The 19,353-nt window shown below is 41.9% G+C and overlaps 2 protein-coding genes across 2 annotated transcripts in view; one reads left to right on the top strand and one right to left on the bottom strand.

The window, feature by feature from the left end:
* The window catches only part of RHPN2 (rhophilin Rho GTPase binding protein 2), a 33,690-nt gene extending 26,123 nt beyond the window's left edge, over positions 1 to 7,567 (top strand). Inside the window, exons 10-15 of the mRNA XM_063312722.1 lie at positions 664 to 783; positions 1,461 to 1,655; positions 2,266 to 2,342; positions 3,114 to 3,260; positions 4,145 to 4,300; positions 5,329 to 7,567. Coding sequence (XP_063168792.1) covers positions 664 to 783; positions 1,461 to 1,655; positions 2,266 to 2,342; positions 3,114 to 3,260; positions 4,145 to 4,300; positions 5,329 to 5,583 — 950 coding nt within the window. The 3' untranslated portion in view covers positions 5,584 to 7,567. The remainder of the gene's footprint in view (positions 1 to 663; positions 784 to 1,460; positions 1,656 to 2,265; positions 2,343 to 3,113; positions 3,261 to 4,144; positions 4,301 to 5,328) is intronic.
* A 4,505-nt stretch (positions 7,568 to 12,072) lies between these two features.
* FAAP24 (FA core complex associated protein 24) lies at positions 12,073 to 19,331 on the bottom strand. The gene is made up of 4 exons (XM_063312803.1): positions 19,174 to 19,331; positions 18,092 to 18,231; positions 16,855 to 17,007; positions 12,073 to 13,007 (listed from the first exon to the last, which is right to left on the bottom strand). The coding sequence occupies exons 1-4, from the start codon at positions 19,280 to 19,282 to the stop codon at positions 12,765 to 12,767; spliced, it is 645 nt and encodes a 214-aa protein (XP_063168873.1). The 5' UTR covers positions 19,283 to 19,331; the 3' UTR covers positions 12,073 to 12,764.
* Between the last annotated feature and the right edge of the window lie 22 nt (positions 19,332 to 19,353).

Genomic DNA, 19,353 nt, shown 5'->3' on the forward strand with positions numbered 1-19,353 from the left:
GGAAGGGATTTAGTAGCATGTGCAAAGCAGCTATTCTATAAAACACGATGGCAACCTTATGTCTGCTAGATGTTTTGGACTAAAGTCCCATCATCCCTTGTTTGACCTACTGTGATGATAACAGGAAGATGGTGAACATGCATTGCTTTTCATGTTAGCTTACATAAAAAACGTTTGATTCTCCCAGCTCTACTTAAAGGGAAGGAACGTGTTTTAGTATTTGAATATCAGCTTTCAGCAAGAGATAGGAGAAAGAAATCTATCCCTCCCTAAAACTTAGATGGATTATACGTTCATTAAGGTAGTTTGCACTTAAAACCAATGGTAAAGCATCAGATACGACTGGCCCTTACTAGGAAATGGAATTGGGGACAAGTAGACTTCCCTATTTTATTTTTCTTGGTGTGCTCTGGTCCAGCAATGAGAGGCTTTTAACCTGCTGATTGAAAGATCACCTCTGGGCAACTGATCATTCAACAACCTTATGAACAGACTGAAATGCAAGAAACCATAATCCAGGAGAAAAACAGGTTCTGGAGTTGGTGGTTGCTATTGGGTGTCGTCCTTTGCTCAGCAGGCCCTGAAGGCATCTCACCTGGGCAGCAAATGAAAGTAAACCAGTGTTTATCTCTCTTCCCCTTGTATTTATTCTTGTCATCGCAGTACATCAGAAGGATGATGAAGATCAACAGGAAAAGGTTTTTGGCCAGCTGTACGACCACATGCCTGAAGGGATGACACCCTTAGCTGTCTTAAGAGATAGAAGCCAGCGTAAACAACTAGGTAAGGGCAAACTCTTTTTAAGATATAACATCCAAATATCCATGGCTGATAATCATGGATTAGAACATCTAAGCACGGTCTTTGCTCCAGTATATGCCATTTTGTCTTCCCTAAACTGTTGAAATATATGAGCCCTCTCCACTTTTGGGAAGAAAGGGTTGTCTGTAGTGCTGGCCTGGGAATTCTCGGAGTTGAAGTCCGCACCTCTTAAAGTTGCTGAGGCTGAGAAATACTGCCATAATGGATAAGTCATAATGTGGTTTAATAGATGAGTGAACCTAGTCAGCCCTTAAATTGAAGGAGGATTCTTCAGATGATGAATTGCAGGACTGGATACTCAGATGTCTTCTGGTCCTATTTTTGCTGATATTTAGGTACCCTAAAGGGGGAAGAGCCAGCTTGGTGTAGAGGTTAAGGCATCACACTAGAAACTGGGAGACTGATTTCTAGTCCCACCTCAGGCATGAAGCCACCTTGGTGACCTTGGGCCAGTCACTCCCTCTCAGCCCTAGGAAGGAGGCAAGGGCAAATCACTTCTGAAATCTTGCCAAGAAAACTGCAGAGGCACGTACAGGCAGTTGCCAGGAATCAACACTGACTCAAAGGCACAAACAAAAGGGGGGGGGGATGTCTTCCAGATCATATGGATTATTAAAGGTGCCTTTTTACTTTTCCAGGAAGAGTTCATTTGCACAGAGCCGTCATTTATCACGAAGAAGCCTTAAGAGTTTGCAGCTTATGCAAAAAGCTCCGGAATATAGAGATCCTCCAGGAGATTTTATCTGTTGCACACAAGCAGTCCCTTCTCAAATATACCCAGCAGCAGCAGAAAGATGACTTCTTTAGTTTGGTGCAGGCGCCCGATATCCTTTGTAAGTCCTTTTCAGACTGGGATGTCCCAGAAGTGAATCCCTTTTTATCTATCTGTCTGTCTGTCTGTCAGTCTATCATTCATTCATTCATTCATTCATTCATTCATTCAACTTTATATAGCCACCCATTTCATATATATGAATCCTGGGAGCTTACAAACAAAACAAATATAAAAACAGCAGAAAAGAACAATACAACAATTTAGAAACAAGGGGGGGGAAACAATATAAAAGCATATTAAAGAACCATCTTAAAATACATAAATCTTGCAGCTGATGTAATCCCATTCATCCAAACAATTGGTACAGCCACTGCACCCACTCCACCACACTGCCGGGTCTCTGTGCCTGTTGGCAAAACCAAGTCTTCAGGGCCTTGTGAAAAGCCAGCAAGTCAGGGCCAGTCTGATCTCCAGGAGGGATAATGTTCCACAGGGCAGGGGCCACGGCAGAAAAGGCCCTCTTTGTGAGTCCTGCCAGAAGATACTCCCCTGGCTGATGGGACCCACAACATATGGGGGTGGGGGAAGGGGTGGGAAAAGAAATCATGTTGCTTTGAGGTCCCTGAAATGGTTAAAGAATAAATCTATTTGCTTTGCTTTTGTTCTAGCCAAGACAAATCACAAAATAGAACCGATTGCTCCTCTGTTCTCCAACGTGAAAGTGAGAGACTTCTTTGAAAGGCTGGTATGTCTGAAGCCACCTGCTCTCCTGCCATTGTGACACATTGCCCTTAATATGTATGAATGCCTTCTTGCATCAGAATTAAAATAACTATGAAAATAATGTGCAGCTTCTTGAAATGTAAATCTACCACTTGGGAGGACTTCTTACTGCAAACTAGCAGTGGGTCATGTCTACTTATGAACATGAGGTTAAGGTTTACCTCAAGTTAAGGCTAGCAGTAGTTTAAGTAGGCACACTTTGATAGACTGGTTTGCTTTGCAGCTTCAAGTGCTGTATAAAACCCAGCCGTTGTCATTTGTAAATTTTAATGGCTGTGTGAAGCCAGGTAGAGGGATTTATCAATAAACCATGGCTGAGCCTATAAATTAATCTGACTATGATGGTGACAACTGTGGACTGGATGCAAATCACTCTAAAGTTCATTCTGTCTTAGAGTAAGTATGTTGTGTGGACCCATTACTGTCTCTGGTTTGTAGTATGATCCCAAACAGTTGTGGGTTATTGAACAAACTATGATTAAGAGCACTATTGCTAGGACAATATGTAAACTCAGTTGACCTCTTTTCATCGTTTAAGATAGTGGTGCATGTTGTGTCCTTACTGAGCCTATGAATATGCAAATTACTAACTGCTGTACAGTTGCAAGGACACTTTTAGAAAACATAGAAGGTCTAGGGGAATACCTGTAGGGAGACAGGCTTTCTGTAATTTAGATTAACATTTGCAAAAAGTAGAATGAATAATTTAACTCTACTGCTTTCTATGTCTCAGGGTCCACTTACAGTGTTTTCAGCCAAGCAGAGGTGGACACCACCTCGTATAATTCATTTCTGCTGTGAAGAAGACACGTTGGGGTTTACTCTCAAAGGAGGCCCACCAGTACACGTTGACTGCCTTGACCCAGCTTCTCCTGCAGCAGTAAGTGGACCTTCTAGATTCAGTGGTTCCTCTTCCATATCACTTAGTGCCCCCTTTAGAGTTGTTCAGAGTGTTAATGGTTAATTTCAGTGGAATTTTCTACACAGCCAGCAGAAAAATGCATTTGAATCCATCAGATACTTAATCAACTGTCTTGCTTAGATGGGCTTTTTTCACTATTTGAAATGCCGTCTTTGATATTGATGTTAGCAAATGAGTCATAAGTCATAATCTAAAAGAAAACTGGGATTCTTCCTAACACTTTGGATTGGCACAATTTAAATGTTGTATATCTTCTGTATGTGCACTTTATGGTATCTTATTTGTAGACAGTGGAAGAGTTCAGGGGTAACCCCCTTTTTCCTTTGTTAACTTCTTCAAGACTGGGTTTATGAATCACGCTAAACCATAGATTGCTTAACCTTGGTATACCAAATAAACCCAAATTGGCTAGGTTCACTTAGTATGCTAAGCCAAATATAAGAAAGACATTTTATGGCTTAACAATACAATATGGATGCCTAGACAGTGAGAGCTTCCCCACATGCCCAGATTTATGAATGAAATCATGAACCTATTGATTCAGAAGTAAGTCTCACAGGGCACTATGGGGTTTATTCCCACATGACTGATTGATTGATTGGGTTTGTACCCCATTGTAATCAACTGACCCTATGTAATTAGAGATAGGATTGCCACCTAGAACTTGATCTGGCTTCCATAGTGAAGCATGGCTGGCTGGAGAATTCTAGGAGTTGAAGTCCACCCATCTTAAAATTTCCAAGGTTGAGAAACATTGAGTTGGACGGTTAAAAATGGTAAGAAAAGTCTATCAGTTTCTGCCTGGGCTTAGCTGATGCTGATGAGTGCCCAATGATATTTAGGTGGCAGGTTTGAAAGAAGGAGACACAGTGGTCGCTGTTGAAGGCATGGATTGCAAATGGTTGGGAACAAGTGACGTCTTGGAAAAACTCCAGAATCTGAAAGAGCAAGAGATTGAGATCCAAGTGATCAGCTGTCAAGAATCTACACCTTCCTTGGTAAGTAAAGCTGTTACTTTACATAACTTATATTATGTTTAAGCAATAATCTGAATCTGTATGATGTTTCTTTACTTTTAATTGTTCCTCTTTGTTTAAGCGTAAGCCACCTAGGCTTGTTTAATACAATTTAGAGACTGCCACGAGCGGCCTCTAAATTGTAGTAAATTAAGTTGAAAATTGAATTATGCCATAAGGAAAGATTGAGAGCCAGTTTGTGTAGTGGATAAGGCACCAGGCTAGAAACCGCGAGACTGTGAGTTCTAATCCCACCTTAGGCACAAAGCCAGCTGGGTGACCTTGTGCCAGTCACTTTCTCTCAGCCTTAGGAAGGAGGCAGTGGCAAATTGCTTCTGAAAAACCTTGCCAAGAAAGCTGCAGGGACTTGTCCAGACAGTCTTCGAGAATCGGACATGATTGAACAGATTAAAAAATGAAAGCTGAGCTCCATTCCCCTTTTATTATGGTTCCCAACCCACCCCCACCCCAATTGCCATATCAAGTAACTAAAGACTAATGGTATGGGTTTCTATTTTTTTTTTTTACAAAGATTAAAATAAACTGGGGAAAAAGAAAATGTCTCTTCCTTCAGCATTTCAACCTTTGCAATTTCTAACTGCTTTTTAAAAAAATTGGAATAGCTTTTGCTTGCAAAACACATTGCTCTATTCTCCTTCATGGGCTTTTCTTGGAAAATGACCCTCATTATTTTGTCAGAGATGAAGAGTGCTCCTGCAACTATGTGTTTCGGAAAGTTCGCCCTGAGCAAAGAAACTTTCTCAGAAACTGTGTCGCAAGGAGAGAAATCTCATGTCCAGATTTAATAATAAGCAATTTTTTTTTGAAAGTCCACCTATATAGACTCAGAGACTGCCCCGGGGAGAATTTAATGAATGCCGAAGAATAGCGTCCTCCCATCACAGAATGTACTGTAGTTTAAACATTGTGTGTTCTCTGATTGCTTTCCACTTTGTGTTGACTGAATCTCGTTTTTTAAATGCTAGTCTCTCTCCTTCCTTCCCCTCCAGCATAACAAAAGTGCCACTTACTCCGCGGGAATGCAGAAAACGTACTCCCTGATATGTCTGGCCATGGAAGAAGATAGAACCGACAAAGCCAAGAAGGTGACTTCTAAACCATCCTTCTTGAGTTGGGGCACCAAAAACAGGCAGAAAGCTGCTAGCACGCTCTGCCTGCCTTCGGTTGTAAGTGGAAGCTCTACAATTAAGAAGAAACTGGCGTCTCCATTCACGTTCTTCAGTACGGATAGCTCATTGTACTAGGACTTGGAAACCAAGGGCTCTCTCACACAGAAAGGGTCCCTCAGCGGGTGTTGTAAATTCAACATGTAGCCTTTAGGAGTCCAGAGCTGAGTAGCCTCGATTTACAGTAACAACTACCCACTCAAAGCTGGCTCCGATTGTACAACTCTCAAGGATCTGAACGTTTTGGAAATACTTTGTGCAGAAAGCATCAGGCGCTGACGTGCTCCTGGACTCCTTCTGTACAGGTTTCTGGCTTAGTTATGATCTATCTTGGGAGACCACAGAATGGTTTTGCAGTGTGTAATATTTGCTCTTCTGGTACAAAGACTGATTTTTTTGTTTAAAAAATGTGAATGCATAACATAGTAATGCCCCATGGCTGACCATCCCATCTACCTTGGGAGAAGTAATGGAATTGAATGGTTCTACTAACAGGACCACAATGGTTCAGAATCAGAGGTGACTTCCTTGCTAATTACTTTGAATCCCAATAAATGAGAAACAGGTTGTAGAGCAGTTAGTAATGTTGTGTGAGTTTGCAATGTACCCAGCTGGTCAGAACCAAACTCTTAAATAAATTATTGAAGGTCCAGGTGGTGCAAAGGAAACAGGGAAACTGAATAAATCTTATGGGGTGGAGGCAATGCCACAGTTTAAGGTTTTAAAATCCTATTTTCTACCCTGCTTTGAGATGCTGTAAACAAAAGGAACAATTTTTAAAAGGTAAATAACATTGCTCAGTGCCTGGGACTGGGAACAGGTGGGAGAAGACTTCTGACACTTGTTCTCCTCGGGTCCAGATTTCGCACAAAAGAATTGCGGATACCAGCATCCAGGCCTATCACTGAAGCCTTCCATGGACTCAGGGTTAAATCTACCACAAGCAACCAGCGTTTGCATTTTCTGGTGTTCCAGATGTTCCTGGGATTGCAGTTCCCAGAATTTCCCACACTAAATGAAAGCATTTCACCTACCACCTGGAGAAGCCATCCATCGACAGGGCACCAGATGCTTCAGAAAGTAATCTGCCAAGGACAGCCTCAAAACCAACCTTGGCCCTGGTGCCTTTAAGCATCACAGGATGGATCCACCAAAGAACAGCTTCTGTATTGCAAGATCTTATGTAACTCGGTATCGTTTTCTACATCTGCTGAGCATTAGGGTAAAGATGGAGATTTCCTAATCTGTGTGGAGAAATCTGCTAGTGCAAATAAGAGAGAATGGAAAGGGATCAACCAATTTGGTTGCAGACCACATCTCTAGCACCTGCCAGATTTCACTTTAAATAAATATATAGGTCAGTGAGGCTACTTTTGAGAAGGATATCAATGGATGTTTTTCTCTAGCACCATTCCATCTGAAGATGCATTCTAGAGGGCTGATAAAGTAACTTAACTACACCTTAAGTGAAACTGAGTTCAGCCTGTGAAGGAACATGCCCAACTGGAAAAGTAGTTGCAGCTTGGGGTTTTTTTTGTCACTGTTCCTGTTTGTTTAAAATTGCAGGCTGCTAACACAGTTGTGTGTTAGGCTGAAATATTGCCTACAGGGTAGATCTTAACGAAAGGCTGAATGTTTAAGGAAGGGAAATCCAAATTCCTATTCAAACTCACTGAATCCATTACAGGAAGCTGAGACTGTCCTCCCTTGTAGGAAATTTTAGAAGAAATTAGAGTAGAACTGGGGAAGAAATTTTTAGGAAGGCCAGTAGATCGATGCCTTTTTTTTTTTTTTTGGTCTTTTTAATGTTAATACATGGTAGATGTAAATATATAAATTTTAAACAATTATTTAAGAATGAGTCCTGATTTTGACTTCAATGTGACAATGAACAACTTTTCATTGCAATTATGTATAAATTTTTCTCAACTTATGGTTCAGAATGAAGGTTTGTTTTTTAAAGAATGTGATACAGTAGTGGCTGCTCTGTACATTATTATTGTGCAATATTCAATCAATGCTGTGGAATTAATCCTAGTGCATAATAAAATATAGGTTGGAAGGAGAATTGATTTGTTATTTTCACTCACATGTCATCAGTAATGTATCTGTGATTTATATTCCATTTTTGATTTTGGGGTTTGCCAAAGAAATGTATAGAGACTGAGTTCATGCACTATAGTATGCCATGGTTTGTTAATTAAGCCACAGTTTGCTGGATTCAACACTCTGAAGCAGAAGTAGGCAAACTTTTTGATCCAGGGCACATTGAGATTTTGAATGCATGTGGTGTCCACCCAGGTGGGCATAGCAGGTCACAAAGTACCCATTTATAAACAGGTAAACTAGCCTCCTAGAATGCTCTTTGCCATCCCAGTGGGCTCTTTGGGGACCTCAAAGGCATTTCTGCAAGCAAACTAGCATGCAGTGTTTTGTGAAAGTATAATCATACTTTTGATTATAAGACTCTCTTTTAAAATCGGGTAGGATAGGGAGTTCAGAGGGCCCCAAGTGGGGTGTCTTGAAACATGCATGCCCATAAGTATTATGTTCTCTAGTCTTGCCATAAACCCTGGTTAATAGTCCACAATGGCTGAGTACCACTCCCAAATCAAACCACCTATTTTACGCAGCACAGCATTCTAGCTTGAAAGATTATGTATAAAACTCCACAGTTGGAATTAGTCTACTAGGACTACACAAAATTACATGGAAGAATGTACCAATAAAGCTATTGCCCAATTGTGGGGCTCAGATTTTTTACTAATAGGCCAGAACAGCTGTAATTTGTAAATGCTACCCGTAAGTTCCTGTTCTGGTTAATGCAAGAGTGAGTGACCTATAACCCCCAGCCAAAATTCAGAAACCTGAGAACAATTTAGGTCTCTGCTCAGTGGAAAAGGAGAAGGCAAGTCCCCTCACTTTTCCAGGTCCCAGGAATACGCATCCGCAGCTTAAAATTTTCAACAAGTTTGCCTTGGGGGAAAACAGAGAAAAGGTCCTCCACTCCAGGTTTAGCATCGATGTGTGAAGCAACCGAAGTGAATGAATGGCAAAACCTACATTTTGTATGTGTCCTCTAAAATAAATCCCTCTGAACCTGACACAGGCTCCCAACTCTAATGTGTGAGGATTGAAGCTATGTGACTGCGATCCTGAGATCTACAGTCGGATCCAAAACATTTTGACTTACCACAGGGTCCCTCCAGGTTTTAGGCCACTTAGTTCAAAGTAACCCTTTAGAATCAGCCAGAATTTCATTGGATCTAAGGTAGCTTTGCTTTAATAAATTCAAGCCTTTGACAGATCTGAAAATTAGTTGGCTGAGGTCATAAAGTCACACTGTGAACTGTTGTCGTTTTTTGATTGTGTCATCAAGTTGTTTTTGACTCCTAGCGGCCACGTAGATAGATTTTCTCCATGATATCTATCCCATACCTGTTCTTTCAGGTCTCCCGATGTTGCACTCATCACCATGGTAACTGAGTCCATTCTCCTCTGTCTTTTCACCTTTCCCAGCATTAGAGCCTTTTCCATAGAGCTGGGTCCTTGCATAATGTGTCCAAAGTAGGATGTTTTTTTTTCTTGAGAGAGAAGGGGATATGGAGTCTGTAGTTCATTATAGCTGAAGAGCTGCCAGCTATAGGGTAGGATATATTTTATGCACACAGGAAGAAACATCCTGGTGACCAAAACTATCTTCCCTTCATTGCTTCTCCCAAGTCTCTCCAAGATTACCTTGGTTGTACTAGAGCTGGTTTACAGTACTCTGATTTTTTATTTTTTTTTTAAAGGGCTTTGGACTGAAACCTGCATGGCCATCTCAGAAATTCTGACAAATGGCAGAAAAGATGAGGAGACTAAGAACTTAAACTTCATTAGCAGTTAACAGCCCTTACACTCTCTTAACTTCTCAAATGATAGGTTCACTTATAGTACCCTGATAGTACAGGGCAGCCGCTTAAATTAAATGGTCTTGAAACAATAAATGAAGGGATTTCAATATAGACATAGTTGCAAAACCTGTTAAGTGTAATAAGTTAGAAAAAGTGCAATAGCGAGAAGCATATACAAAGCTTAGGCAATCAAAGTTAATGTAGCAATTGGTTAGCCTGCTGTTGCCAAAAAAAGCTCCTTACTGCCAAGTTCAATCAACTAAGGAGAATTGAGATTCTTATCCCTTAGCAATATAATATTATTCCTGCAGTCTGTAATAATGCCAAGCTTGCTCATTTTTTTTTAAAAAAAATTGTAATTTATACGAAAGGAAGTCTTTTTTCCTCTGAATAATGTACTTTTAGAAAGTAAAATTTAGATTAACTGAAAATCTTGTAAAGAAGCCATATTTTCCTGTCTAATCTTTCTTTTTGGGCAAGGGGGACTTTTTAAATTCAGGCTTGTTTTCCTTGGTAATTTTGTATTGCAATTAAAATAATTTGCACAGTATCTTTAGATCACACAAAGGCCATGGCTGATTCTGGAAAGTTAAGCAGGATCAGATCTGTACAATGTTCAGTGAAAGGAAATCAGTGACACTAAGCTCATAGGAACAGCAGTGGAAGGCACTCCAGATTCTGCTATCCCTCTTCTGCAGATGAAGTGGTCCAAAACACCCTTCGTGCTATGCTGGTTGATAACCATGAAAGGTGGGGGAGAAAGGGGCACAGAATAAAGGAAGCTCTGCACTGAAACCTTATATACTTCAGTGTACTATCCATCCATCCATCCATCCATCCAATTTATATGGCTGTCCATCTCACAACATGTGACTCTGGGCGGTGTACAGTAAAAAAACCCATAAAATGACAATTGTCCTGACAACCAGGAAACACACAGACAATGACTTGGTCTCTAATATTTATTACTAGTACTTAACAAGAATCCTAACAAACTGAGGAAGCGTGGGAAAAACCCAGCCATATAAACCCCAAAGGTTAAGGCGGTCCCGATCTGTGTCTCTTTGAATGGCTGAACAGTTCCTCAGTGCTACGCATGCGCTTGACAGTCTGGGTGGGAGCCCCCTGCTCGCCATCCTTACTCATGACAACAATATTGTAAAAAATTCTACAACTAAAACATTATTATTAAAAGGCTAGGAGAGAATATTTTATTTATTTATTTATATTTCAAATTTTGTCACCACCCATCTCCCTCAAAAGTTGTTACATTACAATGTTAGATGTTACAAACAATGTAGTCACCTTATCAAGTCACCATTCCCTTGAGACCCCCAAGCCTATTCCATAAAGGTGTGGTTACCTTGCAATTCTAGTAGCTGTCCTACCTGCTCCTTTAAAAAAAAACAATTACAAGATTAAATGACCACAGCTGAACTTCCTGGAGACAGATACTTGAGGGCACCTTTTCTTATCTTTCATACAAGACAAGATCGCCTTAATGCTTTTGCCCTTTTGTTGACTCAGAGGGCGTGAGAGAAAGAATCTCAATTGTCTAAGCACAGCACCTTCTTGTCCGTATCTGGAACATCTCCCCCAAACTGCAAAATCTGCTTCTGAATGGCCCTGCTCAAACCCTCTGCGACACAGCAAGAGTATTGGATTAACCTGTTTTGCATGATCAGCCTGCCCACTGTTAACTGTGGCCTCCAGCCATGAAAAAAAGGGGTTCATCCTTGGCTTAGAACAATGTGAACTCAGTCATGAATTGGGGGCGCCTGTAATGATAATACTGTTCAAGAGATCAAAACTGCCTTAGGCTCATTCTCTGCCCAGTTAGATGGCTGTACCTACGCAATCTTGGCTGATTTCAAAAAGCTAAGCAAGAGAGGACCTACTTAATACTCCGATGGAATACCACCAAGGAATTCTGGGGTTACAGGGCAAGACTGGGAAGTCAAAATAAGTAACTGCTGGAAGGCAGCAATGGGGAACCATTCCTGCAACATTGCCAAGAAAACTGCACAGATGCAGGCACCCAGAATTAAGCTTGTATCTTTATCTCTTTATTTCAGTCCCTAAGAAACCGCCGCTCGCCCAGGGGTCTGTAAAACTCAACTGCATGCAGTCAAATGCCAAAAGAGTAACTATACCCCATTCTATTTGATGTGAGGTATGTGTACTTTCTTTGAAAGACATGTGGGAGTTTTGAAATGACCAGGTTACAACCTTTAAGCTTCACAGAAGCATAACTTTGCTGGAAGTGATATAGAGTGCCTCTGGGCAGCCAAGAAGTATGACTCACTCACTCTTTTCAGTCTGACACTCCTACATATTTCAATTTGGCAGCACTCTAGGTGCCTTGTGCGAAAGTAATGTTCAGGTTCCACTCCTACAGCAGTTTCCTCCCATGCCCACCTGTCACAAAATGTTTTTGATAGAGCAGATCAATAGCAGTGCAGATCAAGAACGGAGGAAAGCCTAGATGACACCTATAAATAAGGATTTGCAGAATCATAGCTGATTCCAGAAAGAAACAAGGTCCACTCCTGGGCCAATCTGATGAAGACCAAGTTAGAACAAGCCTCTTAACTGATGAGCCATCCAGTCAGCTACTATTATCTCATATTGCTATTATTCATACCAATCAGAACAGGGAATTGACCACTGACTTTAACAGATACAAAAAGCAAACACATAAAATCTTACTGTTCACAATAGTTAGTCGGTCAGTAAATAATCCAGTCAAGGCAGAAGCTCAGGTGCTCAGAATTAATAACTTCTCCAAAAGCAAGTTATGATTGTCAAGCAAAAGTCAAGTGGACTGATTAGGTTCCCCTTATGCATCCAAAGCTACCTTGCAATAGGGATGGTCTACTGAATGAATGTAAAATTAATTTACATTTAACAACCTGCTCTTTTTCTGCTCAAAAAGTTGTTCAGTGACCCCATATTTTTTAAGTCTTAACAAAGAGAGATGAAGTCAGGCTTATTTGAATGTTCCTTTAAGAAGGAGCTGAGCTTGGCATGAAGAATTTACTTAAGAAACTGTTAATACATTAACAAAGACTATTTAGAGGGAGACAAATGGGATGTTGGTGCTGCAGCTAATCCTCCAGGAAGAAGGGTTCAATGCTATTTATAAAAAGCGGCATCACTTCCAGCTGTCCTTAACTGAAAGCCAGGGTCATACCTGACAAAGCCCGGATGGAGCAAACTTGGAGCTTAAAAATAATTTCCTGGTTTATTTGTTCCTCAGATGTAACAGAAGGGTGTGTTTCACACAAACTGAAATCCAACCATGTGTTTAAAAGAATATGCCAGCCTTTCAAAAAGCTTATCTCTGATGCTGAAAAACCACCATTATTTTGTCTGTGTGAAGAATATATGGATTTGTTGGGCCAGGCTGCGGCCAACTACTCCTTCGAGCTCCTGGACAGAGGCATTGCAAAGCCGATGGATATTTCCAAAGTTTTCCAAAAGAAGCAGCGCCTTTGTTTTCCCAACTCCTGGAATCTGCTGAACTGTGTGGAGTACAGACGACTCCAAGAACTTGGTACGTTTCTTACTATGGAAGGGATTACTGGTTTTAGTTTGCTCATGCACCTGAAATGAAAGACAAGTTTAGTCTGGGTGCCCTCTTGTGGTTTTCAGTGCTGATTATTATTTGATTTAGAGTTTCAGTAATAGCATGGGCAGTGCTTTGGATGCAATGTGAAAGTGATACTTTGGAATGTGTAGGATCACAGACCATCAGTCATTAAAGTATCTGCATCTTTTTGTTGGAGCCAAACAATCCTGGAAACAAATATAACTACTTCAGTGAGTCACAGACAGGGACTGCGTTCAGGTTTCTGAGCATGCTGAAGACTTCCTCCAAAACTATTTCACAGGATTGCACAACCTTATTTTTCAAATTATTTTGCTGCCTCAAACCAAGGTCTGTCTAGTCCAGCATTCTGTTTCCTACAGAACCGTTTAAACATGGGAAGCTATTGCACCCCGATTCTAATCACTAATCCATCCAAGGACCATCCACACTAGGAATGAATTGTGTCAAGTCATAGTGGGCTTAACTATTTTTTTTGTTGAATAAACCATACAGGACTAGATTCATCCGTTATGCCACAAGCAAATAAACCTTTGCATAGTGTGTGAGCTTAACCTAGAAGAGAGATGCCCTGGCTTTCCAAATCTTTGACTCCCTTTAGTTCCATTTAGCATAGCAAATATTCTGGATTAAGGGCCCGAGTTCCCTAACCCTGGTCTGGAAGCAGCTGTCCAGAGTTCACTCCCAGTTCTGTGGAGATTCCTAGAAGTGTATCCCACACTTTTCTGCATGTACCCTGCCACTGAGCGATGGTCCCTCCAGAGACAAGTAAATAGCATTTCATAACAATTGCCATTCACTTGTTGCATCCAGACTCAAGGGCTTCCAAGATTCTATTTGGTCATCCCCGCTAATAACCGTTTTCATATCTATTCTCCGCATCCCTGAAACCAATTTAAACTAGTATCTTTCATCATCATTTGAAATTATGAATTAAGTTTCTAGGGAATTTTCTGCAAACTTCTCTCACTGAAGTTCAGCTTCTATGCTTTTTGTCATTAATGGCAAATGTTACAAGAAACTGAGTGTCATGTTCATCGTTCCAATGGTTTGAATACATCGTAACGTTTCACATGTCACTCCCCCGTTCCGTGTCTGTCATTTGCGGGGAGGGGAATTTCAGCCGTGCCAGGCTGTAATCTCCTTGTTGTTCTGCAGGAATGTATGTTTGGGTTATGACATGTCTTCAAGGTTACTTTCCCAGGCCGATGTGTGACGGTTGCCAACACCTGGGAGGGGGTGGTTGCTATGGTGGGGCGAGGGGCGGGATTGGGTTGGAAGCGAGGGTATTTAGTTTGTATTTGGCGCGCTTTTGCTCATTCTCAGCTTTCTCTGTATTTGCATACTATTCCTTTAATAAATCAGTTATCTTTAAGCCCGAGCTTGTGAGACTGAGTATTTGGGTTTAGGCAATCCTTACATAAAGCCGGTAGCGATGTTCCGGAGTCGGGGATGGGTTTGGAGGTGGAGAGCGGCGCCCCGGTGTGGTCCCCGGGGTGGCTGGCATCCTTGATGGCCCAGGCTGGGACGCGGCGTGGCTGCATGGTTCCGGCGAAGGAGGGCGGCACATCGGCATTTTCGTTGGAGTGGTGGGTGTTCCTGCTGACCGAAGCCGAGCTGCGGTGCGAGCGCTCGGAGGCGCAGCGGGACTGGATGAGGAACTTCCTGTGGCTGGAGATGGCGCTGCTCCACAGGATGCAAGCGCGGCAGGAGAGAGCCATCGTTCCTGCCTGTGTCAGCGCCAAGAAGGGTGCGGCCTCGAGGGGCCTGGGCTGCGTGGAGAGCGGCGGCGGTCGGGCGGGATGCAGCGGAGAGGCCGAGGTGAGACAGCCCGCCTTGGGGCCCGAGGAAGAAGGCGACGCATTCATCGCACTGAGGGCGGAGGAGGTGGACCCACCGAGCGAGGCTGGCGATCAGCGAGAAATCCTGGATTTCGGGCGAGATAGGGGTGGGTTTCAGGGCTTTGTTTGCTGGAAGCATGTCCCTCCGGACTGAGTGGAGGGGCGGGGCTCTGTGGTTTGCTTTAGCATTCTCATGCTGTTTAGCCTTTTGCATTTATATGCTGTTTAACCACTGTAACCTGTTCCTTGCGTTTTGTCATGATCGCAATGTTCAATGCTAATATCTGCATCGTGAAAATTTTCATGCCAATGCTTAGATCTTGTGTAGAGATGAATGGGAGCGTTTCACATGTGGATTCCTTGATGCGTGTCTTCCTATGTATAGGTGCTGATGCGTGTCCCACACTGTAAAATCACTTAGCCCGTCTTTATTCTGCCTAGCCGCATGAACTTGCTGCTTAGGTTAGTTTCTTAAAGGGGGGCGATATGTCATGTTCATCGTTCCAATGGTTTGAATACATCGTAACGTTTCACATGTCACTCCCCCGTTCCGTGTCTGTCATTTGCGGGGAGGGGAATTTCAGCCGTGCCAGGCTGTAATCTCCTTGTTGTTCTGCAGGAATGTATGTTTGGGTTATGACATGTCTTCAAGGTTACTTTCCCAGGCCGATGTGTGACGGTTGCCAACACCTGGGAGGGGGTGGTTGCTATGGTGGGGCGAGGGGCGGGATTGGGTTGGAAGCGAGGGTATTTAGTTTGTATTTGGCGCGCTTTTGCTCATTCTCAGCTTTCTCTGTATTTGCATACTATTCCTTTAATAAATCAGTTATCTTTAAGCCCGAGCTTGTGAGACTGAGTATTTGGGTTTAGGCAATCCTTACACTGAGGGTATCTACCTGTCCCACCAGGTCGGATTGGGTAGGCATGCTCCAGGTCCATTCCCTGAAATGTTACCATCTAGAGCAGCCTTTCGACCCTGGAGGAACCCTTAAAATATTTTTCAGGCCTTGGGGAACCCCTGCCCATTCAGGTTTAAATGTAGGCCAGAAGTTACAAAATTAGTATATCTGTTTCCTGTATAGGCCTGTATATATGCACTAACAGTGTTCTTAAACTAAACATAAAGAATGAAACTTACCCCTTTAATGTAAAGTTGCCCGAATTCAAAATAATTTTTTAAATAAATCGTGATCTCCCAGGGAACCCCTAGTGACCTATCATGGAACCCAAGGGTCCCAAGGAACACTGGTTGAGAAACCCTGATCTAGTGGGACCTAGGAAGGTGCTTTTTCCGTGGCTGCCCCTACTTGTAGAACACCCTCCTCCCAGTGATCTGGCAGGCTCCCATGCTTTTAGCCTTCTGGGAGGCTATCAACCCCTGGCTTTTTACCCAGGCACTGGGGTAGAGTGATGAGCATCTATGGGTGGTTGTTGGGGCATCTTAGGAGGATGACTGAAGCACCAGGTTATTTTTTGGTTTTTAGTTTTCATTTCATATAGTTTGTTGTTGTGAGCAGCCCAAAGTTGTGCTCTAAGTTGGGCAGCCATGCAAATCTTAAATCAATCCATCAATAAAAAGAATATTATATATTTCAGGAACTTCAATATTAGTCATGGGGTGGGAGCAGGTAGAAGATGCCAGAACAATAAGCAAAAGGTGTTCACCACCTGGAGTTGCACCCCAACTAAAATGGAAAGACAATAATTAAATTTGAATAATAAATAAAATATGGAACATTCTCCAATGTCTGCCAAGTAATTTTCGTGTTTGCTTTGCCCTAGCCCCCTGCCCTTCTTGTTCCTCACAACTGGTTTAAAGCAGTGTTTTTCAAACTTGGCAACTTTAAGCTGTGTGGACTTCAACTCCCAGAGTTCATCAGCCAGCATTGGAGAACTGAAGTCCGCACAGCTTAAAGTTGCCAAGTTTGAAAAACACTGCTTTAAAGCAACCACCCTGATAGATACCCATTTAGCAATACAAACACCTCTTGAAGATACTTACCAACTGAACAATAAGTTGAGCTGCTTCTTTTTGGTTGGCCACTGGAAGTAATGTCATTCCAAGTTCCAGGACAACAAATTTCTGCACTTCGGGGAAATATTGGTCGCTTATCTGGGTTTTTTCAACTAATACAATCCCTTGAAGATTGCAAGCCTTGAACAAGTAGAAACAATGAGGGCAACAGTATTAATGACAAGGATAAACCAACAGTCTAGAGTAGGCTCATCAGGAGGGCTGGGAAAGTAAAAAGGTGTCCCTTCTTGTCATGCGCTGCCTACCTCTGAATAACATTCAGACACTGGTTTGCGGATCAGGCTCTGGTTTATTGCAGGGCAGGTACAGCGTTGGTAGAAAAAAGCTGAGAGTGACAGGAGCGCGCCGGTGCGGGGTTTAAATACCCCGCGCCGGTCAGCGCCCCCTCGCTCACGGTCACGTCACCCCCCTTTGTCCCATGCGTTGCCCTGCCGGTGGGTGAGGGTTTCCGGGATCGCCCATCATCAGGTTTCCATTCTTCTGCTGATTGCTTTCAGCTGGGCGATCCCCGTTGTATTGCCGCTGATGGCTTGGGTGGCTCCGTGATCCGTTTAGCTATTGTTTGTTGGCCGTTAGTCGTTGTGGGTTGATGGCTACTTAACTTGTACCCCTTCACCTATTTCCTTGTCATTGTCATGTGTGCCATTGCGCTGATGACTTTAGCTCAACGGCACTCATGACACTTCTCCACTCAGCCATGCTGCTTAAAATCACTGGTTCCCTAGTGTTAAAGACTACTGTTTCCTCACTGAGTATGAAATGAATGAACAAAATGGTTGGGCTCACATCATTCAGGCCTGTGCATATAAGAACCATAGTATACTATACATGGCCATCAATTCCTTATCTTTTCTTGCAGCAATTTTTTAGATACAGATGAATCAGATGAAACTTTTCCTGAGCTAAAGATAAATACAAAGCCATACCAGCTGTCTAGGCAAAAAACTATTTTTGCTATTAAAACAAAATAATAGGTTATCAAAAAGGAAACAGCAACCCAAGGAAGGGAAACACAGAATTCTTTGATTTAGGATAAAAAACACTTTGAAATGGTGGATTTTGGTTGCTAGTTTAGCTACTGATGTTGCTTTACGGAGTACAAAAACGGTTCCATTATCTTTGAATCTTTGAAACTGATTCTATTTTTTGCTGATATCTATATTCCTAAAAAGGATGATCCAGATATATAGCAGAGGATGCTTACATTTCTAAAACGAACAAGTCTTCTTTTGAAGCCATTTCCTGCCACCAGATCTGCTTCAGAAACATAGAGGATGCAGGATCTATTTGAAAGATGAAAATCCACAACTCCCAGGCCATCTTCTAGAATAATCTTAACTTTCCCTTGAAATGTGAGAAGCAATAAAACTATGGTAATGGCAAAACTACCATAGGTACACAATTTCCTACTTGAGTGAAACTTTGGCTGGGTTTACATATCCTGCTAAGTTTGATTTTAACATATTGTGTGAACCCAACCAATTCTGATTTATCAATAAGCTATGTTTAAATAAATCGCACCTTAGCACGCTCTACAAAGCAAGCTGTAGTTTCATCTCCAAGTTCTAAGGAAGTTATTCAGAAGAAAACGCCAATGCTTTCAAGAGCGATCATTTCCAAGTATGTTTAGCACTACAGACTTTAAGTATGCATTTAAACCAGAGCTCAAAAACTGGCTTGCCACAATAGTTTATCTATAGTATATATTTTATTTATTATTAATTATTAATTAAGTAAGCCACCTGGCGTCACTGTGTGTGAGTTGGGCAGCCATATAAATTTGTTTAATAAATAATTTTTATTTAATATATATAGAATTTGCATTCATGTTGAGAATTAAAACATTTCTGATAAAAATAATACATACTCCTCAGGATCTAGTGGTATCTTCAGATTATCCTAGCAATCAATAAAAGTAGGCATTCTAAGTTTTCTGGCTGTTTAGATAACCCAAGCACACTTTGGATATTCGGGAAAACTATAAATTAATAGCTCCAGATCAAACCAAGACACTAAGCTCATATTTTGTGGTGTGATTAACACTCTGACTTGCTGAAAGCTATTCGCTGCAATATCCTAATTCAAATAAAACAGGAAACCATAGTAAACAAGATCACCCAAACGGAGGCAATACATCTGTCAGGTCTCCTTTTGCAGAACACAGAGGCCACTGGAGTTGGGCGGCCAAAATAAATAATAAATAATAATAATGCCATTGGCTTAATTTGCAGATTCTAGGATGTTTTGGTAAACAAAATGCTGCATTTTCATCGAAGTACAATTTACCTTGCATCTCCTGAGCAATCTGCGAGCCCTTCCATTTCGCGTTGCCTATCACGTGGCCAAAGGGAACATTTGCAGCTCCTGCTCGGACTGGGGTGGTATCATTCGCCATTATTAAACTTCCTTTGCTCTTGTAAGGTCATTTGTAATAGGCAAGGGGAAAACGATCGACCTGTTAGTTTG

This window comes from Candoia aspera, chromosome 11, assembly GCF_035149785.1.
Source record: "Candoia aspera isolate rCanAsp1 chromosome 11, rCanAsp1.hap2, whole genome shotgun sequence".
Taxonomy (NCBI): Eukaryota; Metazoa; Chordata; class Lepidosauria; order Squamata; family Boidae; genus Candoia; species Candoia aspera.

Coding starts and splice junctions, on each gene's coding strand:
- FAAP24 (XM_063312803.1), bottom strand. CDS start 19,282: ATGGCGAATGATACCACCCCAGTCCGAGCAGGAGCTGCAAATGTTCCC. Junction 18,232..19,173: donor GATTGCTCAGGAGATGCAAG/GTAAATTGTACT, acceptor TCACATTTCAAG/GGAAAGTTAAGATTATTCTA. Junction 17,008..18,091: donor GACTTGTTCGTTTTAGAAAT/GTAAGCATCCTC, acceptor TACTTGTTCAAG/GCTTGCAATCTTCAAGGGAT.